This window comes from Scylla paramamosain, chromosome 35 (genome assembly GCF_035594125.1).
Source record: "Scylla paramamosain isolate STU-SP2022 chromosome 35, ASM3559412v1, whole genome shotgun sequence".
Lineage (NCBI taxonomy): Eukaryota > Metazoa > Arthropoda > Malacostraca > Decapoda > Portunidae > Scylla > Scylla paramamosain.
The window spans coordinates 4394008-4420000 of record NC_087185.1 but is presented as its reverse complement, the minus strand read 5'-3'; the positions used below and the strand labels follow the sequence as shown (position 1 = coordinate 4420000).

At 39.6% G+C, this 25993-nt stretch overlaps 1 protein-coding gene and 1 long non-coding RNA gene across 2 annotated transcripts in view; one reads left to right on the top strand and one right to left on the bottom strand.

Moving 5' to 3' along the window:
• Positions 1-14919, bottom strand: part of LOC135090586 (uncharacterized) — an 81031-nt gene extending 66112 nt beyond the window's left edge. Inside the window, exon 1 of the long non-coding RNA XR_010262045.1 lies at positions 14820-14919. This is a non-coding gene — a long non-coding RNA (uncharacterized LOC135090586). The remainder of the gene's footprint in view (positions 1-14819) is intronic.
• Positions 14920-15363: 444 nt separating this feature from the next.
• Positions 15364-25715, top strand: LOC135090585 (uncharacterized). The gene is made up of 9 exons (XM_063987465.1): positions 15364-15465; positions 16063-18471; positions 18652-18732; positions 18831-18963; positions 19163-19856; positions 20214-20330; positions 21192-21289; positions 21707-21864; positions 22746-25715. The coding sequence occupies exons 2-9, from the start codon at positions 16066-16068 to the stop codon at positions 22938-22940; spliced, it is 3882 nt and encodes a 1293-aa protein (XP_063843535.1). The 5' UTR covers positions 15364-15465; positions 16063-16065; the 3' UTR covers positions 22941-25715.
• Positions 25716-25993: the final 278 nt, after the last annotated feature.

The window sequence follows — 25993 nt, the reverse complement described above, 5'->3', positions numbered from 1 at the left end:
AAGTTTACAGTGAATTAGTGAAGAAAAATAGCCAGTGTGTGAATGAATGAATGAATGAATGAATGAATAAGTAATAAGTAATAATGATAATAATAATAAGAAGAAGAATAGTAATAATAATAATAATAATAATAATAATAATAATAATAATAATAATAATAATAATAATAATAATAAAGTAAAAGGACGAAAAAAATCATAATATTAGTAAAGACTTTTCAGTCACATAGCTAACAGACTCATTTACCAACTAACTGATTGACTGACTGACTGACTGACTGACTGACCGACTGAATGAATGACTAAAAGACTGACCGATAGATTTACTGACTGATTGATTGAATGAAAGAATAAATAAAAGGCCAACTCCCTAACTCACTGACGGAATGAATAAAGAAACGCGTGAATGTGTGACTGACTGAATGACAGAATGACTGACTGACTGACTGAATACACAAGTCAAATTGAATCAACACAAAGGAGCCAAAACTCCATTTCATCGAGTATGCAACAGGAAGAAAACTCTCGGGATAAAACACCAAACACTTTAAACTTTTAAGGTGCAAATAGAAAACGGAATAGGTAAAAAAAAAAAAAAACGGCGGGGTAGACAACAAAAAAGGAGACAGAGGGACGAAAAGTAAAAGGAAAGAATGAGAGAGGAAAAAAAAACTTATTCTTGTTGTGAGATGCACCTGGTATAGACTCGAAACTGATGTGTGTGTGTGTGTGTGTGTGTGTGTGTGTGTGTGTGTGTGTGTGTGTGTGTGTGTTTATTTCCTTTCCTTTCTTTGTTAACTATCCCACTGGTACCAAAATTCAAGACGACACACACACACACACACACACACACACACACACACACACACACACACACACACACACACACAGACCTGGCCAGTATAATCATGACATAAAGGAGTATTTTACACCCTAATCAAGAGAAAGTGTCGCTTAATTCCCGTTAATTTAGCTTTCATTAGCAAGATAAGAGTAAAGGAGAGAACGCGTGCCTTGGCGAGCCGGTGTCCTGCGATAAAACAAGATACCTGCTGGGGAAAGACGGAGGAAGGCAGGCACAAGTGAACACAAACGAAGACCAAGCAACAGTAGACTTTTTGCCTCCTTACAATAGCGTTTAGAGTATATTCTTAAAAGGACTCTGGGGCCTTTTTAAGGGTTAGTTTCGTGTCCTGCGATAAAACAAGATACCTGCTGGGGAAGGAGGACGGACGGAGGAAGGCAGGCACAAGTGAACACAAACGAAGACCAAGCAACAGTAGACTTTTTGCCTCCTTACAATAGGGTTTAGTGTATATTCTTAAAGCATTCTAGGGTGTTTTACGGGTTAGTTTCATATGTTACAGAGATGGTCAGTCAGATTATAGTGTGCATTTTTTTTTGCTGATAATGTACTTTTTATTTCATCAGCTACAGCAGAATCATACAAAGAAATTATTACGAGTGTTCTTTACTGCTACTAATCTGTTCATCTATCACACAAATAAAACTATATTCTAAACCAATACAATTTCCACTGTAACTATTATAACTAAAACTTAAAAAAAAAATAAGATCAGACGAGTTTATAGGTGGGGATGATAAGCGGAAACAGATAGGTAGATTTTATAATGGAATTTCCACGTGTAGACCTAATGACTTCCTGCAGTTCCCATTATTTCCTTAGATTTCCAAGTTTTCATGTTCTTAAATGACACAGAGTTAGCTTAGATTGAGTAAGATAATGTTAAGTTAGATTAAGACCAGTAAAGAAGATATTATTGCCATATTTACTTCTAATAGTACGCTTTTAAAAGATATCAAGTTAAATCAACATATTTGCTACGATATACAACGATTCACACACTAGAATTAATACATGAAACCTTTATAAACACCTGCGGGACAGAGAGGGATGTAAAGGCATAGATTTTACAATATCTAGCCAGTAAAATGTTTGGAGGTGCAGAACGAGAACAAATATCCCTGAGTGGTTAGTGATTAAAGAAAGAAATATTAGTCAGTGAATTGATTAAGACTAGTGAAGAATATATTACTCCTTTAGCTTCTTATGGCTTCAAGTTACCATATAAGGCTTCACCCAGACACACTCTAGCATAAAGACTTCTCTCCATTCACAAATAAACTCTAAACCTTACATACTATCATCACCCTCTCCTCTACACACACACACACACACAACCACACACAACCACACACACACACACACACACACACACTCTTCAACACAAACACGCAGCCATCCACTCACTCACCTCCCCAGCTGTAATGTTTATTGAGAACCCTGAATATTAAAGTTAAGGTTCCCCCAGGGTGCTTTGTGTGCTGTGGCAAGGGAGATGTGAGAGTTTTTATTGACTTACCTTCCCCCACTTAGCCTTGTTTCTCCCACGTAAATCTCCCTTGAATTTCACTGTCCGTTTGGTTTTCTGTTATTTTTTTTATCTCCTCTCTCCCTTTCTCTCTCTCTCTCTCTTTCTCTCTTCTAGTCTTATTTGTATGTTAACTGGTGTGTTTCTTTCTCTTTCTTTTATCTGTTTCCCCCACACAAATCTATCAGTTCTCTCGCTCTCTTTATCTTCTCTTCTCCCTCTCTCCTAGTCTTATTTGAGTCTTACCTGTCATTCCCTCTCTCTCTCTTTCTCTCTCTCTTACCTTCTCTCACTCTGATTCCCACACAAACTTATTAATCTCTATCTCTCTATCATCTAGTCATCTCTCTCTCTCTCTCAACTTATGAACTACCTCCCTCTCTTTCTCTCTCTCTCAAATCAATCTCTCCACTCACTCTCTCCCTCTCACCTATCACTTATATTTTCACTACAAACCTATCAGTCCCCTACGAGTCTTCCCACTCTGTTTTATTAAGTAGGTACCTCTCTCTCTCTCTCTCTCTCTCTCTCTCTCTCTCTCTCTCTCTCTCTCTCTCTCTCTCTCTCTCTCTCTCTCTCTCTCTACATCATTGCATCTCTATTTACTGTTCCCCTTCCCTCACCCGCACCTCTCCCATTCCATCTCTCTCTCTCTCTCTCTCTCTCTCTCTCTCTCTCTCTCTCTCTCTCTCTCTCTCTCTCTCTCTCTCTCTCTCTCTCTCTCTCTCTCTCTCCCTCTCGGTTAATATATCACTTTCACTCACTAACCTCTCTCTCTCTCTCTCTCTCTCTCTCTCTCTCTCTCTCTCTCTCTCTCTCTCTCTCTCTCTCTCTCTCTCTCTCTCTCTCTCTCTCTCTCTCTCTCTCTCTCTCTCTCTCTCTCTCTCCTCGTCTGTTCCTTACCCACACACACACACACACACACACACACACACACACACACACACATTTCCCGCCTGTAACACCCTCTCCTTCCTCCTACACACACTTTCACACCCAAACAGCTACACACACGCGCACATACACCTCCTACAGTCTTACACTCCTCCTCCTCCTACACCTCCTTACCCACTCCTCCTTCCCTGCTACATCCCGACCGCTGCTCCTGACGAAGATTCAAGCTAGGATCTGCTGAATCTCGCGCTCACGCCATCAGAAAAGTTTGCAACATATAGGGCGCTCTCCATCCCACGCGAGGGAGAGAGGGAGAGGGAGAGAGAGAGGGGGAGAGGGAGAGGGAGAGTTAAGATCCAAAAGGCATAACACTAACACAGGAAAAAAAATACTTAGGCATGATTTCCGCTTTTTGTTTTCCATTTTTTATGCAAGTGGGAGAAGTTGTAAAGGTGTGTGTGTGTGTGTGTGTGTGTGTGTGTGTGTGTGTGTGTGTGTGTGTGTGTGTGTGTGTGTGTGTGTGTGTAAGGCCCATGATATCCCAGGCTTGATGATGAATGGTGGTGATTATTCAAGTAACAGGCATCATAAGAGAGAGAGAGAGAGAGAGAGAGAGAGAGAGAGAGAGAGAGAGAGAGAGAGAGAGAGAGAGAGAGAGAGAGAGAGAGAGAGAGAGAGAGAGAGAATTACATACACTGATAACCATGAACACTTTTTAACCCCAGTCATTCATCTTAGCCTTTGAAGAGGAAGTACAAACCCAAGCTTTATCCTCGCCCTTCAGTTTAAGCCGCAAAACACGAGTCCCAAATTACTGTTGTCATTTAATTAGTCTTGTGAATTACTTATGAATGTCTGGTTGTTAGGGTTTAATTAAATTTGTCTTGTAAAAATAACAAGCGCAAGTTACTGTTAGCATTTAATTTGCCTTGTAAAACACCTAAGTTATGGCAACCGTTTCATTAGCCTTGTAAAACACTCCCTCCTGAGATACAGTGAAGCATTTAGCTAGTCTTGCCTCATGCGGGGAGTTGGGAGCCTTACGGTGCTCTTAACCCCTTCACTACTGAGTAATATTTCCAGAATCTTGTATTATTTTGAGATTCGACAATGTTTTCATGAGCACTTACTTGATAATGCTTCCAGGATCACTTTGTATTTTCAAGCTAATCAGTATTTTTTTTTTCAGAATCTATTATTTTCAGACTGGACAATATTTTCATTATCATTTACTATTTTCAGATTAGGCAATATTTTCATAATCACACAATATTTTTACATTAACCTATATTTTCCATTATCTCGTGCTATTTTCAGATTAGTCAATGTTTTCTAGTCATGTGCTATTTTCAGACTTGACAATATTTTCATAACCATTTACTTTTTTTTCAGATTAGACAATATTTTCCAGAATCACGTGCTGTTTTCAGACAGGACAACACTCTCACAACCAAACGCTATTTTCAGACTGATCAATACTTCCCAGAATCACGTATTATTTTTCTATTCTCTTCTTTCTAGTCTCTTAACATTTCTGAAACTTGGAAAAGAGAAAATTAACTTTATTCACTGCTTAACCATTTGTCAATAATCGCCTACAGTTTTTACACCCTTATTTTTTTATTTATATTTTTTAAACTTTTTTTTGTACTACAGCCTCGTAACAGTCCTGTAGTTTCAAAGAACAAAATTAACTTCATTTATTAAGAATTTTTTTTTATTTTTTTTATAATCACCTACAACTTTTACACCAGTTTTTTTTATCTTTATTTTTATTTTCATTTATTCATTTTTTTGTTTATTAATCTCTCAAACACTTCTGTAGTTTCGAAAAAAAAAAAAGAGATATCATCTTTACTACAAAACAATTTATCTTACAACATGCTACAGTTTTCAGACAGTTATTTTTTATCTATTTACTTTTATCACTAGTCTTTTCAACACAGATGACACAGAAAAGGAATTTCACATCACACACACACACACACACACACACACACACACACACACACACACACACACACACACACACACACACACACACACACACACACACACAAAGAATAGCAACGATTCTATCACTATTTAAGAACTCAACAAAGCAAGTCCTTATCTCTCTCTCTCTCTCTCTCTCTCTCTCTCTCTCTCTCTCTCTCTCTCTCTCTCTCTCTCTCTCTCTCTCTCTCTCTCTCTTGGGAGGGAGGATGACTGTGAGCAAGAGAGAGAGAGAGAGAGAGAGAGAGAGAGAGAGAGAGAGAGAGAGAGAGAGAGAGAGAGAGAGAGAGAGAGAGAGTTGGGAATTGAAAAAGAAAGGAAAAAGAGGAACCAAAATTATTACAGGGCTTACAGAGACCAGCAAACTACCCACACTTGCACCTTAAAACACACACACACACACACACACACACACACACACACACACACACACACACACACACACACACACACACACACACACACACGAAGCATCTAGGTGGAAGGCAAACTTGAATAAAAATAAATAAGAAAAATAAAGGCAAGTAAAACAACTACAATAACAACAAAGAAGAAGAAGAAGAAGGAGAAGAAGAAGAAGAAGAAGAAGAAGAAGAAGAAGAAGAAGAAGAAGAACACAAAACAGACAAAAATAAGGATAATCTGATAAAACAACCCGCACATTGACTTAAACACAAGGAGGAAGAGAGGAGATGAAGGAGGAGGAGGAGGAGGAGGAGGAGGAGGAGGAGGAGGAGGAGGAGGAGTTACCACCAGCCCACGACAGAAAACAATCGGATATGCGCAACAGGAGTCGTGAATATTGTAGTGAATGAGAGAGGAAGAGGGAGAAGAAGGAGAGAGAGAGAGAGAGAGAGAGAGAGAGAGAGAGAGAGAGAGAGAGAGAGAGAGAGAGAGAGAGAGAGAGGAGAGGAGAGGGAGGGAACGAGGCACCGAGGGAAGAGCCGCAGAGGAGGTAGAGATAGGGAGACTTATAAAAGAAAGCCAGGAGGAAGGAATGAGGGAATAAAGAGAAACGGAAAGAAAAGAAGTGAGGAAGTAAGAGAGGGTGAAGAAAAAAAGAGAAAGAGAGAATGAAAGGAAAGAGGGAGGGTGAGACAGAGAGGAAGGAAAGGGAATGGGAGAATAAAAAAACGGAGAAAAAGAAACGCAGGAAGGAGGGAAGGAAGGAAGGAGAGAAAGGAAAAATTATACAGGAGAAAAGGAAAAGAGGAGGATTGAACACACACACACACACACACACACACACACACACACACACACACACACACACACACACACGTTTTCTTCCCCGTCCTATTCCATCTACCCCTCCTACCCCCCACAGAAAGAAAGAGATAAAGCCTCAAAACTCAACAGCCACTCCGGGGAATGAAAAAGCTGTTTTAACACCGCATTGCCAAACTCCAGGAAGCACCAATCCTCTTCGCCACGACGAGTCAGGTGAGACGAAACTGAAAGGCGTGAGAACCATAAACGAAACTCTTACATCGACGTATTATTGCACTGTCTTGCTTCTGAATTAACCTAACCTAACTCAACTTAACTTAGTGTAACATAGCTAAATTTAATTCTCACATAGCGTAACATAACCAAACCGAATTCTTACATTGAAGTATCATTGCAGTCTTGTTTCTGAATTTCCCTAACCTAACTCAACCTAACTTAGCGTAACATAGCCAAACCTAACTTTAAAAAACAAATTCTTACATGATACATTATTGCACTGTTTTGCTTTCAAATTAACCTAACCAAACCAAATCTAACTTAAGAAAACAATGAGTTCCCGCATGACATAAATATTGTTACACTGTCTTGCTTTTAAATTAACCTAACCTAACCTAACCCAGCTTGAGTGAAGTGAACTAACTTATGAGGTACCCTTACTCAACCTAACCTAACCGTACCTAACTAAATCTAACTTAAACCAAACAGAACCTAACCTAACCTAACCTAACCTAACCTAACCTAACTTATGAGGTACCCTTACTCAACCTAACCTAACCGTACCTAACTAAATCTAACTTAAACCAAACAGAACCTAACCTAACCTAACGTCACATTTCATCTCTAGATTCTCAACTAACAACACATTCACCCTGACAAGTCTCCTGTGAATTGTACTTTTTTTCCCCCTGTTATTTTTTCCCTTTTTTTCCCAGCGGCAATATCGTCCGGGCACGTTAAGAGGGTATGTTGAGTTTTAGGAGTCATTTCCCATGCCGTGCCCTGCCGACTTTATTGCCAGGCTCACTGGTTTCCCTTTGGCCGTAAAGCTGCACTAGTAACCTTCCGAGGCATGGGAGGGAACGCTGCATTAGTTAGCAATCTGTGTACTGAAGGGCTGACTAGTGTTTGTAGCAGTGAAGAGAAAGTTAATGGTATGGGAGAAAAAAAAATGATATTCTTAGTTACGGATGAGGGAGTTGGTGTATAAGTTGGCGGTTTTTCTAAGTGTGGAAGAAAAGAATAGTGTTTGTAGCAGTGAAGAGAAAGTTAATGGTATAGATTGCAATATGGGAGAAAAAAAACTGATATTCTTAGTTACGGATGAGGGAACTGGTGTGTATAAGTTGGCGGTTTTTCTAAGTGTGGAAGAAAAGAATAGTGTTTGTAGCAGTGAAGAGAAAGTTAATGGTATAGATTGCAATATGGGAGAAAAAAAAAAAAAAACTGATATTCTTAGTTACGGATGAGGGAACTGGTGTATAAGTTGGCGGTTTTTCTAAGTGTGGAAGAAAAGAATAGTTTATGTAGCAATGAGGAGGAGGTTAATGGTATAGATTGCAATATGGGAGAGAAAAAAAACTGATATTCTTAGTTACGGATGAGGGAGTTGGTGTATAAGTTGGCGGTTTTTCTAAGTGTGGAAGAAAAGAATAGTTTATGTAGCAATGAGGAGGAGGTTAATGGTACAGACTGCATTATGGGAAAGAAAAAAAACTGATATTCTTAGTTACGGATGAGGGAGTTGGTGTGTATAAGTTGGCGGTTTTTCTAAGTGTGGAAGAAAAGAATAGTTTATGTAGCAATGAGGAGGAGGTTAATGGTACAGACTGCATTATGGGAGAGAAAAAAACTGATATTCTTAGTTACGGATGAGGGAACTGGTGTATAAGTTGGCGGTTTTTCTAAGTGTGGAAGAAAAGAATAGTTTATGTAGCAATGAGGAGGAGGTTAATGGTACAGATTGCATTATGGGAGAGAAACGTTCTTAATTATGGATGATGAAACTTGGGTATTAGCTGGGAAATTTTCTAAGTATGAAAGAAGATTGGTGTATATTTAGCCGTGTTTCTGCGTACAAGAGATGATATTAAGTAGTGTCACTGAATGCAATACGGGAGAAACTACTAGTGTGGCGTAATAAGAGTGGTAGTCTTTCCAATGGGAGAGGAAATTAATGTTGCAAATGAAAATACAGAAAAAACAGTTATCTATATTCCTAATAATTACAGGAGAGGAAAATAAGGTGATAGTAATCTAAATATAGGAGAGGAAATTAGTGTCACTGAAAGCAAGAAAAGTGGACAAAAAAACTGATATTCCTAATTATGAAAACAGAAACAGGTAAAATAGACAGCAATATTTTTAACTCCAGGAGAGAAAAAATAATATCAAGCGTTAACATGGCAAAAAAACTGATATTTTTAACACTTTCATTGCAATATAGAACAATTCACAGCAATGCATAGACAATACAACATGTTTCACAAGCATCTATATGAATAAAAAGGGGGATTAAAAGACATTGATATTTAAACGTAACTGTAGAACGAAAATAAGAATCCCAGAGTGGTTTGTGCTTAATGAAAGATGCAGCATGTGGCAGTGAAAGGGTTAATAGGAGGAAATACTGATATACGTGGCAATCTAGGTACTATAGGAAGGAAATTAATAGGTATGTTGTATGTTACCATGGAAGGAAACAATGATATACGTGGCAATGGATGTATTACTATGGAAGGGAAACATTAAGAGGTATGTCATATTGTTCCCTGTATTAAGTAACCACAGGAAATGTTTTGTATTCATATTGGATTAGTGAGGTAAATAACAGAGTACAGTGACATCAGTGTTTAATGTTAATAATAGTGCAGTGTGTATATTAAAATGATAGGACTCCATATTTACTTGTCTGGATCTCTCTCTCTCTCTCTCTCTCTCTCTCTCTCTCTCTCTCTCTCTCTCTCTCTCTCTCTCTCTCTCTCTCTCTCTCTCTCTCTCTCTGTGGAAAAAAATCGCTTATTATATCAAGTCTAGAAAGAATTCGTGTCCTCCTCCTCCTCCTCCTCCTCCTCCTCCTCTTCTTCTTCTTCCTCCGCCCCCTCTTTCTCCTCTTCCTCCTCCTCCTTTTCCTCCTTCACTTCATAAAAGAAAACGAACACTGAGTGTCTATTTGAGAAAGGTGAGTGTGTGCATTCTCTCTCTCTCTCTCTCTCTCTCTCTCTCTCTCTCTCTCTCTCTCTCTCTCTCTCTCTCTCTCTCTCTCTCTCTCTCTCTCTCTCTCACCTGCGCCACGTGGTCGTATCAAGAAGAGGTAATTAATCCGAGCATAACTTTGAGCCAACTCGTCCCCCCACCCCCACCCAAACACCCCCTCAAGTATTTCCACGAATATACATACATGAATACTGGATTAACACATGATAAGTTTGCGACACATAATAGGAAGAGTTGTAGTGTACTTGTAGCTGTGCAAATATAACCAGATGTTTTTATTTTTCTTTAGTTTTTTTTTCTTTTTATTTAGTCGTCTGTTTCGTGTGTGTGTGTGTGTGTGTGTGTTGATCTCTCTCTCTCTCTCTCTCTCTCTCTCTCTCTCTCTCTCTCTCTCTCTCTCTCTCTCTCTCTCTCTCTCTCTCTCTCTCTCTCTCTCTCTCTCTCTCTCTCTCTCTCTCTCTCTCTCTCTCTCTCTCTCTCTCTCTCTGCCAAAGCCGAGAGCCAGTTCAATAAGGTACTACAAGATATATTCTCTCCTACTATTACTAACACACACACACACACACACACACACACACACACACACACACACACACACACACAATGGAAGTGTCCCCTGCGTGTGTGTGTGTGTGTGTGTGTGTGTATGTGTGTGTGTATGTGTGTGTGTGCGTCGTCCTTGCAGCAGAAATATTACAGGGATTCAAAAGCAAAATGAGGAACGCTGGCCAAGATATTTTTCTTTCTTTTTTTTTTTACTTTATTTGCTCCAGTGCTGTGTGTGTGTGTGTGTGTGTGTGTGTGTGTGTGTGTGTGTGTGTGTGTGTGTGTGTGTGTGTGTGTGTGTGTGTGTGTGTGTGTGTGTGTGTGTGTGTGTGTGTGTGTGTGTGTGTGTGTGTGTGTGCAATTCACCGCGTCTAAAGTTCCCTTGAGATCTCTTCATTTTCAGAATAATAATAATTCTCTCTCTCTCTCTCTCTCTCTCTCTCTCTCTCTCTCTCTCTCTCTCTCTCTCTCTCTCTCTCTCTCTCTCTCTCTTGTCTTTTTTCCTTTCTTCCTTTCTAATCCTTTTTATTCATCATAATTTCTATTCTTTTAATTTTTCCCCTTTCCTTCTCATTCCATTCTTACTCATTCCCTCTCTTCTATGTTTTCCTTCTTTTCCATTCTTATTCCTCCTTTCTTATTGTTTTATGCATCTTTTATTCCTATCTTATTCCTTATTCTTTTTTTCTTTATCTGTTTCCCTGTGCACCTTTCCTTCTTTTTCCCTATTCATCTTTTTCTTCCTCTCCTATTCCTTGTTCCAGCTTTCTTCCTTATTTTTTCCCCGTTATCTGTATTCCCATCTTTACTATTTCTTGCCTGTTATTCTATAGTTTCTTCTGTCTTCTTATCCTATTCCTTTGTTTTAAATTTTGTCTTTCTTTTCTTCCTTGTACTTATCTATATTCCAGTTTTCCATTACATTCTCCTATCTTTTCTCCAATTCATTCTTCTATATTTTCTTTTGTTCATTTTTATGTATTCCTATTTCCCTATTATCGTATCCCATTCCATATTCTAGTTTTATTTTATTTTATTTATTTTTTTATTTTTTTTCCTATATAAATTTCTACTTCCTTTCATTCTATACCTTCTCCTATCTTGTTATCCTATTCCTTGTTTTTAGCTTTCTTTTTTTCCTTTAGTTTTTTATTTCTACTTCTTTATTATCCTATCGTATTCTTGTTCTAGTTTTATTTTCTTTTTTCTTTCTTATTCCTATCTACATTCTTACCTTCCTATCATCCTATACTTTCTCTTTTTTTTTTCTTTCTCACTCTTCTTTCTTTTTTTTTCTTTTTTCTGTATTCCTACTTCCCTGTTATCTTATCAGTTCCTCGTTCTATCTTTTTTTTTCTGTTATTTCTTATATTTATCTACATCATTACCTTCCTATCGTTCTATACCTCTATTCTTCAACTTTGCAAGGACCCCCTGTCACTCCCAACAACAGGACTGTCTTCAAGGAGGGAAAAACAGGAAATTCTATTGATTCATAACTTCCTTCACCACCACCATCACCACCACCACCACCACCATCGCCACCACCATTACCACCACTATAGCTGAAGCCCCCACTAGCACAAAGGCACCATGAAATAAGGTCAGCCAACAGAGAATGTTATACAAGCGCAACTACAGGTATTTTGGTATTTCTGGGACGTCTAGTGTGTGTGTGTGTGTGTGTGTGTGCGTGTGTGTGTGTGTGTGTGTGTGTGTGTGTGTGCTGCGTCTTTGTTGGTTTTGTATTTTCGTTTCGCTTTCATAGTGTTGCTTTATTACACTCTCTCTCTCTCTCTCTCTCTCTCTCTCTCTCTCTCTCTCTCTCTCTCTCTCTCTCTCTCTCTCTCTCTCTCTCTATCTATCTATCTATCTATCTATCTATCTATCTATCTCTCTCTAGAGTTGATCTTGACTTTTGCTGATATTTTTTTACATCAAATCTATCAATCTTTTTTTTTTTTTTTTTATTTATTTATATAACTGCTGCCCTCTTCTTCCTCCTCCTCCTCCTCCTCCTCCTCCTCTGTCATGTGCGGGAGGAGGAAAACCCAGACTCAATCATCTCCTCTTATTTCCCCTCAAGCAGATTTCTCCTTCTCCTCCTCCTCCTCCTCCTCCTTAACCTCCTCTTCTTCCTCTTCCTCCTTTTTCTCCCTCTCCTCCACCTTCTCCGAGGCAGCGAGAGGAGGGAGGAAAATGTGGAAGGCTCTTCTCATATTCACTTCAATTGGTTCCTCTTGTATCTCAAACAGTTTCGTCTTTATAGGTGTCAATAATCTGCCCGCACATCTCTCTCTCTCTCTCTCTCTCTCTCTCTCTCTCTCTCTCTCTCTCTCTCTCTCTCTCTCTCTCTCTGATCGTCTAAAAATAAATAAATAAATAAGAAAACTCAGTCGAAAATATTAAAACAGTCAAATCTATCGTCAATGAAACCTCCATTAAGCATAACTACACATTAAGTCAAGGGACCCATTCACACTTAATTACAATAGGCCATTGTGTGATTGTATAAGCATTAACACTCCGCGATCAAGGGTCGGGGCACATAATGGCAATAAAGGTAATAGTTATTCAATGTCTGGCGTATTTTTTCTGGCCTTTGCAACTTAATTTTGAAGAATTTAAATTCATAGCAATAGTTTTCGTATATCAAAACATCAAATTTTACTCCAGTCTATACAAAACCTCTTTAAACCCCGGAAAAATACACCATCAGACGGCAGAAAGTGAAAAAGTTTGCATCACTGCTAAAATTGGGGGCGTTCTAGTCTCGACCTGAAGCTTCGAATCAACGTAAGGCGATCTGATGAACCTTAAGAGCACCGTTGTGTTACTCTACCCCACAGACTCAAACCCACATGCGTTCATCAGCTTAACATGCTCTTTATAAGGTAAGCAAATACAGGCACTCACTGTAATGCTCATTTTCGATCTAACGTGAGCTGATCTGATATATTGTTGTTATTTTATCCTTCAGATCCAAAACACATGCATCATTTAATCATAACCTTTATACAGTAAGCAGATACAGGCACTTATTGTAATGGTCATTTCTTTAAAAGCCTCGATCTAGTTTGAGACGATTATGAACTTAGGAGCATCGTTATCTTGTTCTACTTGACAGCTCCAGACCCACATGCACTCAGTAAGCTCATCATATTGTTTATAAGGTAAGCAGATACGGGCATCTATTGTAGTTTTTTTTTTCTTTCTTTTTTTCTTTCTTTTATTGTCGCTTTGTCTTTATCTTTGTCTTGTTATTTTATTTACATTGTTGTCAACATTTACAAAGATAGTATGATCTTTCTTAATGGAATTACTGCACTATAAACATAAGGTTACAATTAAGATCTATTGCAAACAAAAACAACAATAAATAATAATACTAATTACGGTAGCGCCTCATAATAACAACACAATAAGGTTACTAGTACTTAGCCACTACCTCCTATAACACAGCCATAATACTGTTACGTTGAAGGTAGGTGGCAAAAAGAGCCATAATAACACATTACATTTCCCTAAGGTTACTAGTACTTAGCCTCTACCTGCTATAACACAGCCATAATACTGTTACGTAGGAGGTAGGTGGCAAAAAGATCCGTCCACTTGCGCTTTCTACCTGTATTTTCGGAAGACGAGCAACACCAAGACATATATTAAGGCTAACAGATGTACAGGTGCCAGCAGACAGGCAGGAGCAGTGACAGGTAAGGCTGTCATCTGCTTTGCCATTCCGGTGTTAATTCTAGCTAAAACAGCTCTCTAGCTAAAACAGCTTCTATGAAGTTAGGTGTTCTGAGACGTCTCCGCCAGTTTTTCTCACTCCCCCAGCTGCTAACTCTGTACAAGGGCCTTATCCGTCCATGTATGGATTATGCTTCACATGTCTGGGGGGTTCCACTCATACTGCTCTTCTAGACAGGGTAGAATCAAAAGCTTTTCGTCTCATCAACTTTTCTCCTCTAACTGACTGTCTTCAGCCTCTCTCTCACCGCCGCAATGTTGCATATCTAGCTGTCTTCTACCGCTATTTTCATGCTAACTGCTCTTCTGATCTTGCTAACTGCATGCCTCCCCTCCTTCCGCGACCTCGCTGCACAAGACTTTCTTCTTTCTCTCACTCCTATTCTGTCCACCTCTCTAACGCAAGAGTTAACCAGTATTCTCAATCATTCATCCCTTTCTCTGGTAAACTCTGGAACTCCCTGCCTGCTTCTGTATTTCCACCTTCCTATGACTTGAATTCCTTTAAGAGGGAGGTTTCAAGACACTTATTCATCAATTTTTGACCACTGCTTTGACCCTTTTATGGGACTGGCATTTCAGTGGGCATATTTTTTTTTATTGGATTTTTGTTGCCCTTGGCCAGTGTCCTTCCTACAAAAAAAAAAAAAGTTCGCTCATCACCTCGCACACCCTCCCTCTCCCCCCGCCCCACTCATTAGACGCATACTTATCCAGCAACTGCCACTTAACTATGTACAAAGCCCAGTTGTTTTCTCGTTACAATACACACAGCTATAAAAACATCATGGCACCTACCTTAAAATCTCACATAATCGGGTAATTTCACGATGAATTACCAGTCCAGTGCGTGTTTTCCACCGTCTTCAGGTCCGCCACGGACACAAAGACAGTTTTGAATGCAACGCCAACAGAGACCGCTGGCTACTACAAACTGGCATCAATCCACCTCTGCCCATCATTTACATATTTGTTTATTTTTTATCCATTTTGGTGTTAGGGATAGAATAAACTGGTATTAGAATTATTTTTATCTTATTTTCTTGTTTAGTTACTTGTAAATTTCTACATTCTTTAACTTCACATTTTAGCATTTTCCCTAAATCTTTCTTTTCTCATCCTACTAGCCTAATTGATATTTCATAAGCTATTATTTACTGAATAATCCATGTATTTCTCACATGTTAATGCTAAACACTTTAGGTTAGCGCCTCTGCTTATCATTTATACCTAAATATTTATTTCTTTCCTTAATCCACTAATTAATATTTGATCCACTATTTACTGTATAATTCATGTATTTCTCACACAGTAATGTACGAAACATTTATTTTACATTTAGCCCAGCGCCCCCTGGTGTGTTTACATCCCGTGTTTACATCACAGAGGACCCTTCGCATGTTGTGGCCACCCCACTTATCTTACGCTGAGTGTCCAGGCCTGGGTAAGTGTCACAGGCCGTGGTAGTGGCGTGTGCTGGCGTGGCGTGTGGTGGTGGTGAGTGCTGGCTGCTGGTGGGGGTTGGAATCATGCTAGTGTGGGTTTGCTCGGAAATGGGAAAGTCGCTACGTAATGAAGGGACATATTCTGAAATACTTCTGCGCCACAGAAGCTACACGGGTTTTAAGGGTGATTGTAAAGTTCTAGTGACAAATTGACAACATTTATATAAGGCTCTTGGTTTTAAGGATGTTTTTACGATTTCAGTGACAGATTAACAAGATTTCTACCTTATTTAAAAGAGACAGTCTTAAGAACTCGGCCAATCATCTCTGTGACCTTCGGAATTAGTCGTGGTTAGAGAGCCACAAGTTTCATAAGGCTCTAGTTGAAGTGACATGGGTTTTCAAGAATGATTTTAAGCTTCTAATGACAGATTAACAAGCTTTCTACATTATCAAAAGGAGAAAGTCTTGAGAAATGCTGACACTAATCTATTATAAAGTATATATAGAATGTGTCAGAATAAATGAATAATACATATCTTTCTGCTTTCTGAAAACGTGCAAAACATCTCCATATAAGCATCTTCATTTTACAGATCATGTTATCACCAGATGTTCCGGAGTTTGTCCCCAGAGGATGCCAGACTCCTGATTCCACAAACATGGTTAACATTGAGCCAAAGGAAAACACCAGTCATGCTCAGCTCACCAAGTCCTCAGCTGGCACACACAAGCCATCCAGTGCAGGACCCAACCCTTCTGTTCCCAAGAGTTCTCCTTTGCGAGGGGAGCGAGGAGTAGCATCTGGTTCACGGGCACCAAATGATTCATGGAGGCGGCCAAAAGAGGTGTTTGGTGATCAGAGGGACAGTCAGACACAAGACCTTACTAGACATGAGAGTGGCATTGAAATGAACCAAGGTGAAAGGCACACTCCACAGCGAGGCAAAGGGAAACCAAGACCAGTCGCTGAGAACCTTGAATTACACATCAGGAATAAATTCACAACACCCAAGCCGTCTTACAGCTATACGAAGATACTGAAGAGCAAACAACCTGTAAATAGTGCAAGTGTACCTGAAGCAAAGTCAGTCAAACAAGATTTCTCCTTCAGCAATGACAGTCACTGGCCAACACTGGGTGAGTCATTACCTCTCTACAAGACCCCTGAGAAAAACAGCAAACCATCTGAAACAGAAAAGAGAGATAGTAATCCTTGGGTTAAAAAGAGCAATGAAAGTTCCCCAACAAAATTTTTCACAAAAAATCCATGGCAAGACAGAGGAATGGCAGAGCAGACAGCAGATGCTTTTATGAGGCCCAAAACTACAGAAACAAGTTCCCCTTTGAAATCTCAAAGAAAAAATCCAAAGACATGGCAAGAAAGGAGTACATCAGAACACAATGGAGATGCACCTGTGAGGCCAAAAAGTACAGACTCTTCCACAAAGAGATCTAGAAACATCCCTGGACACGCATGGCAAGAAAGAAGTACATCAGAACAATCTGCCAGTGACTCTGTAAGGTCACGGATTGCAGACGGAAACTCTAAGACCCCTGAAAATTGTGTCAAGACAAAACCGTCATCTCACACTCAACGAAAAAAAGTAGAAACAGATTCCCATGATGATAACAGTGCACCAGAAAGTAAAGAGTCAAACCTTCCTAAAGACAAGATTAATGAGTATGATAGAGAACTAAGAAGCCAGAAGAGTTATGCAAAAACTGCCATGAACACTGAGTTCAAAGAAACTCATGGGATACAAAACCAGGAGGAGGCCACTCAAGCCACCAAGCAAAACTCCACACATAATGACTCAGATCTTTTCCAGTGGCAGGTAATAGGAGAAAAGAAAAATAAAGTAAAAAAACCCAGAATTAAACCTGAAGAGGAGTTAGAAGGCTCTCCTCAGTTTCCGAAACTTGTTAGAGGTGATGGTAACAAGCATGGTAGAGTCCTGCCAGACAAGCCATCCCAGAATGATAGGACAAAAGAGAACCAAGAGAATATCAGCAAAAAGAAATATGTGGTGGATTTGTCAAAAACTAAAGGTGCAAATTCCACATCCACACAGGAGATATCTGAAGGTGCAGTTAGGAAAGACACAAAGGCACTCAGACCAAGTCAGAAGGAAAAGAAAAAGCCAAGGCCAACAAGAGTGACGAGTCTGGCAAACTGCAGTAGTGATAAAAAGGAAATAAGAACTAATCCAAAAGCAGCTACCACCTCCACCAGCACCACCACAGCAACAGCATCAGCAGCAGCAAAGCCTCTAAGTGAAGAAGCCTTACAGAAGAAGCTGGCTTTTAAACTTATGAAAAAGGAAGAGAAGATAAAGAAGAGAGAAATGAAGTGTCTCCAAGCCCGCATGGCATCTAGGGACACAAAGGTTTCAGTCATATCATCAGTGTTCCTGGAGAAGACACAGGCAACAAGCAAGGCATCAACACGACCTTCCTCCCAAATTAACTTAACCTTAGAGGAATACCCATCGTTACAAATGCAAAGAAAGGTGACTAAGAGAGACATCCCTCAAGCTCACACAAGCCTTCCATCACACACAGACACTCACCGAGACTCACCATCAAGCCTTCCACCACGCACCAGTGACCCCCAGGCCTCACCAAGCCTTCAGACGACCACTGATGTCTCACAGAGCTCAGAAAACAAACCTACTGCCAGGGTCACCACGTCATCACAAAAAGTACGACTAAAGGGTGATGACTTGCTCTCAGGCCTTCTACCAGTAAATGCCAGTGATGATGATAATGATGATGGTTTAGAGGAGTCTGCGGTTACCTACAGGAAAGCTCTTCTCTCGGCAAAAGCCAAAAAGGTGACAAAGCAGGACACAAGACACAGTGAGCCTTCAGCCAACACCCGGGTGGATGCAGCACCTCCAAAGAAGCAAATCAGAACCAAAGATCCACTGATGCTCAACCTCCAAGCCCTCGCTGCAAAGTGTAGGAAGAATAAGAAGAGAGAGGCAGCTTATTTAGAGGAGGTAAACTTTACACATTCAGTTGTAATGCTATACCAATCACAGAATCATGTACAGTGAAAAAGGGCCCTAATTGCAGTCTTTTGTTTAGCTTTCTTATGATTATATGTTAAAGTATTTGCTTTTTAATTGATGTTTATATGTAAGTGTGTGCATCCTACAACTTTATTCTTTCCCCCATAGAAATATTCACCTACCAAGAGGAAGGATGATAGAGAGGATGAATTTCCTTCTAGAAAACCAGGGACTGCTGCCCTACCCAAGGTGAGAACTTAAGCATTCCAGCAAAGCTATCTTTAGACGCCTTTACATATACTTAGCCACACTTTAACATCACCTCAATTCATGACTCACCATTGCAGGTGGCAGGAGTTGTAGCAAAGCGAGGCAAGATAAATGCAAAGAAACCAAAGAAGAAAAAGATATCCCGTGTGATGAAATGCAAGATAGAGAAGCGGCAGCGGGAGACACTGGCGCTGCAGCTGTTACTTGCACGTGAGTGTTGCTCTTGCTCGCTAAAATACACCAGTTTAATACAAATGAAGACATTCAAGTTAAAGAGCATTTATTGTAGATTAATTTCCTAAGAGTGTTTGTAGCTTAATATATAAACTTAATTTAAAGTAAGAAATAAATTTTTTTATTTATAGTACTGAAAATTCTATGACTTACATTCTTCTCTCCATAATGACAGAGGCTAATGCCAGACAACAAGAGCAACAACAGGAAGTTTTAGAACCATTATCTACAACAAATAATGAGAATGAGAACTCCACAGTGATAAAAGATGCTGTAGCAGACTGTGATACAAATGAACCACCTTGTACCACAACAGAAAATGAGACAAGACTGGAAAATAAAACCCAAGAATCTGTTGAAGCAAAAAGCATGGAGGGAGATGATGCGACAAATTCACTCAACAGTGCCACTAAAACAGAGACAGACAAGGAGGAAGGTGAGAGAAGGCCAGGTAAAGACAAGGACAAAGAAAAACAAGAATCTGACCAAGAAAAGAGTGACGGGAGAAATGAAGATTATGATGAAAACAAAGAAAATAAAAACTCCAATAAAACATCACCAAATATAAAGCCCCAAGTAATGAAGGCTCCAGAAGGTGATGATAAATCTAAAATCATATGGAAGATTAGGGGCATCCAGGAACCCATCATGGAAGACAGCACTCCAGCACCAGACAAGACCAGCAACTCAGAGATGAAGGACGCAAACACAGAGGGAAAGTCAGGCAGTCAGCAGTCCACAGATGAACCCAAGTCTTCCCACTCTCCTGCTCAATTAAAACTTCTAGCAGATGATCCACTGGTAGTAAAGAAAGCATCAGAGCTCATTGAAATGCTAAAGGCACAAAGCAAGCCAAGTGGACCCAGAGAGTAAGTATCCATAATCCCTAAGGTTCTCTTCTCATTGATTTTTGCTTCACTTTTTGCAATATGACTGTTTCTGAGGATTTTTGCTCACGTATTTATCATTAGCTTTTATTTCATTAAGATGGGAGTTAAGAGTGTGAATGGCTTGTGTGTGAGTGTGTTGCTTTGAGTCACCCCATGTGGGATTACTGGCCTGATATATAGATAGATAGAAAAAATATATTTTGCTAGATATTTGCATTAGTGTGCAAACATAAATAGTACTTTTCTACACTTGTAATATATAGAGATAGTGCATCATTATCAACAAACAATTAGTATTTACCCTGAACACTCCAGCACAGTCTTGGCTCCCTGCAGGTACTGTCATCAGGTGGTCACTCCAGAAGTCAATGCTGTGGCCAAGGAACTCATCTCAACCCTCATGGCCTTCCAGAAGCGCCACTACCAGCGTGACCCCACCAAGGCACGCATAAGGTGGGAATGGAATTATTATTGTTCTCTTTAAATGATTTATTAGCTGTCTGCCATACTATCGCCAAAATGTGCTGCCTTATTTTCATAGGTAGGTATATGTTCTTACATTTGTGCCATTTAGCAGGCCAGCACAACACTGACTGCAGGGCTGGTGTGCTGTCAAACTCTAAGATGTGCCTTTCATGCACCACTAAGCAGCAGAGTTTAAGGACCATTACTTTAAACCGTTCACAGATAACTGAGATTCTGATGAGGAACATGACTGAAAATGGAAAAAAGTTTTACCTATCCACACAGCTTAGCAAGGTGGCATCAGTTAACTATAGCAGATCCATGCAATTATGAAGTGAGAGAGGTAAAAATAATCCAGTACTGACTTACACAAGAGCACAAGGGAAGCAGCACACAGCCAGCAGGCTGGTCTGTCCCTGCTGCTTGACATGAACATGAAAAATGAAAGTTGATGTCCTGAGTAGCAAATCATCCAAGTCAACTAACAGACATCAGCCCAGAGCTTCAAAGAAAAGACATGAGAACAGACAGCTGGTTGAGTAAATGAATACAATATTGTACATGTAAGCCAGTAAGAGTGGAACACCATAGGATCATCAGGCTATAATATTTCTGACAACTTTAAATACATGACATGCTTTACTGGCCAGACTCAGGGTAATATTTGCACACTGGAGGATCTACCTTGTGTTAAGCAAGGCAAGCTGCAAGAAGTCATCAAACTGACATGTGGCAGTTCCTCTACAAGACACACCTACTGAATTCCACCTGTCATCCCCATCCATAAATCTGTCTAATCTTCTTTTAAAAGTCCCTAATGACTCAGCACTAACAGCCTGATTACTGCAGGAAGCGTTACGTGTGTGGCCTGAAGGAGACGACCAAGCTGATGGGCAAGATGAGCTGTGTCATCATGGCGCCAAACATACAGCAGTGTGAAGGGCCAGGTAGGAAATACTGTAATATCATTGTATATTTGATGGTGTAGTAGGATGGTCCACGAGACTGTCCCTTTACACCAGGGGGCTGACGGGGCTACGAGTGTGAATGGTGTGTGAGTGTGAGTGTGTGGTGCTTTTTCTGGGCCATAGATAGATATATTCAAATTGTATTAACCTTTTCACAGCACTAAAAGCAATGTATGAAATCTTTATAATCATCTACAAGAAAAAAAGGCATAAAAGAATACATCTTGCAATATCTAGCCAGGGCAATGTTAGCACGTGGCTGTAGAACAAAAAAAGACGTCTCAGAGTGGTCGGTGATTAAAGAAAGACACACCAAATAGCAGTGACAGGATTAAACACCATTACACAAGTATGAGTAATTTGTATGCCATCTGCCTTCCCTTGCCTCTCCCTCAGGCTCACTGGATGACGCTGTGGAGAAGCTGCTCAATCAGGCAGAGAAACTGAAGGTGCCGGTGGTGTTTGCTCTGTCCACCAAGGAGATGAAGTACCTGTGTCGCAAGAGCAGCAGGAAAGTGAGCTGTTTTGGCATCATCAACTACCAAGGGGCCCAGGTAAGCAGCAGGGTATATTGGCAGGTTAATAGGCAGCAGGTTATATTTGCAGGTTATCAGGCAACAGGTTATATTTACAGGTTATCAGGCAGCAGGTTATACTGGTGGATTAGCAGGCAGCAGGTTATATTGGCAGGTTAACAGGCTCCAAGTTATATTGGCAGGTTAGCAGGCTGCAGGGTATATTGGCAGTGTAGCAAGCAGCAGGTTATCTGGCAGCAGGTTATATTGGGAGGTTAGCAGGCAGCAGGGAAGATTGACAGGTTGGCAGGCAGCAGGTTATATTGACAGGTTAATAGGCAGGTTATACTGGCAGGTTAGGTCTGGTTCATGGTGCTGCAAAAACAATGATGACTATTTTTTAGCTTTCTTCATAAGTACTATAGGGAAGTCAAAGTATAATCTCTTTCTTTCCAGAGGTAATATTTGAAGTGCCTCTTTTTCTTTAATTTCTCATGAAGTTTACAGTTTTATCATGCATTAAGATTATTTTCCACAGTCTTTATATATAAAAATCTCTAAGCCTGTCCATGTGTCTGTTTGTGTATGAAGATGATTAAACTTATCTAGTTTTGCATGGGGAGCTCAGTAGTTCAGAGGGAAGCACGTGTGACTAGAATGCAAGAAGTCTCGAGTTTGAATCTTGATCACTGCCAGGATTTATCTAGGACAACTGGCCATGCATAGATTCACCAAGCTTTAAAACAAGTACTGGGAATATAAATATGGCAGAGAATGGAGCTGAGATCTAGAATGAGTAACACTAGTACCATCCCTTTGCCAATGCATATAATAAAATATGACACCTATTTCCATTACATTGTTTGTGTATGAAAGTGTCTATAGTAATTACACAAGTTTGTCATTCTGGGTCTCGGCAGGACATATTCCAGCGCCTGATGCAGCTCATGCCAGAGGCACAGAAGCAGTACCAAGAGCTGGTGGCGAGTGGACAGTGCTCTCTGCCCAAGGAAGGGGAAGATGAGGATGAGGAGGAGGAAGAAGGGGAGCCACTAAAGAAAGATTTGACGGCAGAAGTTGTGAATCGTACTAAATCCTTACTTATGGCTCCCTGAAATGCCTGGTCATGGTGTGTATGATTAGTATGATTAGTTTAAGACCACGTACGCTGACTGATCATACAGGGAGCATTTATATTCCAGTGTGCCATTTGTAGAAGATGCTGTGTGCCATGCTCATTCTTCACAAAATATTAAATAATTAAATTTCTGCCTTAGCTAGTGTGTCATAATTTATGTATTTAGGTGCACTTGTGTAAAGTTAAGGAATTATATTTTTCAGCCACATCAACCATTAATCTTGTCATGGATTCATATTTGCCAAACATACAGAGCATTTTAGTCTTCATTCCCAACTACACCGATGATTCACGTGACACCAAAAGGCATCAAAGTCCAGGCAAATCCAAGCAATAATGTAGAGTGACAAAATTAATTACGACCCTCTCGGACAGCAATTCTTAACTTAATTTTGCTGGAAATATGGTTTGGGAGGGGATCTTTTAAAACCAATCATAAAAAATCTGAAAAGACAAATATGAGCAATACTAGACAATGACAATGAATTAAAACCCTGTTACAGAGCAATTTTTGTAGTTAAAGAATCTTTTCCATTTCTGATTCTATGCCATTGTGAATCTTGTCAGTGAATTATAACAAGGAATCTCCAAGTTAATTCTTCCTAACACATTCCTTCAGTGATTCATTCCTGTGATTCCTGATGCCCTGCTCACCCAAATCTGCCTCACTCCAGCCAGTGTTAAAAATATATTGTATCTGGGATATGTGTATTCTGGAGTCTAATCTAATATGCATTTCTGCTGTGATGTGTTTGCTACCTGTTTGAAATTTGTGCCTCATTCACTTTACATAACTGCATTCATGTTTACAGTAAGTCAACATGTGGGGAGAGTGAGGATGTTACACAAGATTATGATGATGACAGTGATGATGATGAGTAAGCAGTCTTGGATATTATCACCTGACTCTACACTTTGATATTGGTGATGATGATGATGATGATGATGATGATGAGTAACCAAACAGTCTCAGATATCATCACCTGACACTACACTTTGATATTGGTGGTGATATGATGATGATGATGATGATGATGATGGTGGTGATGATGAGTAAACAGTCTCAGATATCACCACCTGACACTTAGATGCAAATAAGTACCTACGTGCCTGTTTCACTTTCCTTTAGTCACATTCACCTGAATTACCAGCACCTAAGGCCTGCATTCGGAAACATTTTGGCATCTTATCTTGACTACTTTTAACATGCTGTGGTGGATGTTAATTATGGCTTTCAAGGGTGTTTTCATGTTTCTAGAGACAGTTTAGCAAGGATTCTCTACCAGGACTCAGATAAAACACCCACAGAACCCAAGTAATCTTCTCTGTGGCCTTTGAAAGTTGTCGTGTTGAGAGAGCAAAGCGTTTGAGAATACAGGTGTGTGCAGGAAGCCAACACAATCTCACACTTTTGTCACCCAACTCAGTACAGTTTGCATTTAGTTGATATTCAAATAGATAGATCCATTTATGGGTATGGATTGGTAATGTGTGATAGTTAGGTTTATTTTGTGCTTTATTTTCCTTGTATGCACCTGAAGTTTTCTGTGACAATAATTTACTTTAGCTTAACCCTTCCACTGGGACATGAAAGAATTAGCAGCACCAGAAGCAATGTGTGAAGTCTTTACAAACATCCACAAGAAAGTTAGCAATGAAAAAGAATACATTTTGCAATTTCTTTCCAGTTCAGAGATTGGATGTGGCTGTGAAGTCTCAGAGTGACTGGTAATTAGGGAAAGGTGTACCATGTGGCAGTCAAAGGGTTAAAAGTTGAACTGTACTCTATAGGTTGGTAATTTAATGGAATAGATTACCTGTGGAAGTATTCATACTGACAATATGCTGTTAGATAAATGCAATATGCTAGTAGCTAACTATGTACCTACTTTTAAATTCAGCTACTTTGTGATATTCAATGTTCTGTATCATGCAATGCAATAATACAGACAACAGAACCTTGGCTAGTAGAATTATCACTAAGGCTTGTGTATTGAATGGAGATGGGACCTGATTTACTGCTGCCTCCCTTGAAAATTCCCACTCACTTGTATATCTTGGTTTCATGTTACATGAGACACAGTTATAACAATGAAAACAGATAAAATAAGTAGCTATAAAATGAGGCCAGCTATGTGTAAATAATGACACCTGAGATAATATTTGCAGTGATACCAGGTGAGATAAGGGATAATATATGTTGTGCTTCTCTTACTTCAGTTCTTTCTACTCTTGTCTCATATTCTTCCTTCTTTTGTGTTTCATCTCTGATATTTGCAGTGAATAATATTTGTGTTATGTTTCTCTTACTGCCCTCCTTCCTTTCTTCATTCATTCTTGTCTCATATTCTCCCTTCATTCGTATTTCATCTCTTTAATATTTGCAGTGAAACCAAGTGAGATAAAGAATAATATTTGTCTTATGTTTCTCTTCCTTCTTTCCTTTCTTCCTTCCACTTTTGTCTCATATTCTTCCCTTTGTGTTTCACCTCAGTGTTTCTTGAGTTACCATGCTGTGAGACAAGCAGAGTAAATATTTTTTTTTACTACCAGGCGATTGTGTTCCCTTCTGGATGCAGTATAGTGGTGTCTCCAGTGCTTGTACACAGAACTGTTTGTAAATATGATGGGATTTGTTATAATTTTGTATTCTATATCAATTTTATATCAAGGAAAGATTATTGTTATTGTGTGTGTGTGTGTGTGTGTTTGTGTGTTTGTGTGAGATGAGGGAATAAAATGTATGAAGGTTTGTTTTGATTTGTTTTGTGGTTCCTTTTGTGTGTGTGTGTGTGTGTGTGTGTGTGTAAATGTATATACCAGCCATGTAGGACTCCTTGACCCCCTCTCTCTCTCTCTCTCTCTCTCTCTCTCTCTCTCTCTCTCTCTCTCTCTCTCTCTCTCTCTCTCTCTCCATGGATTCTTACCCAATAAAGGCATAGCTTCCAGGAAAAAAGGCAATAAAAGTCATATTTATCATTATTACCATTATTATTATTATTATTTTTTCCATTTACTATTACACTTACA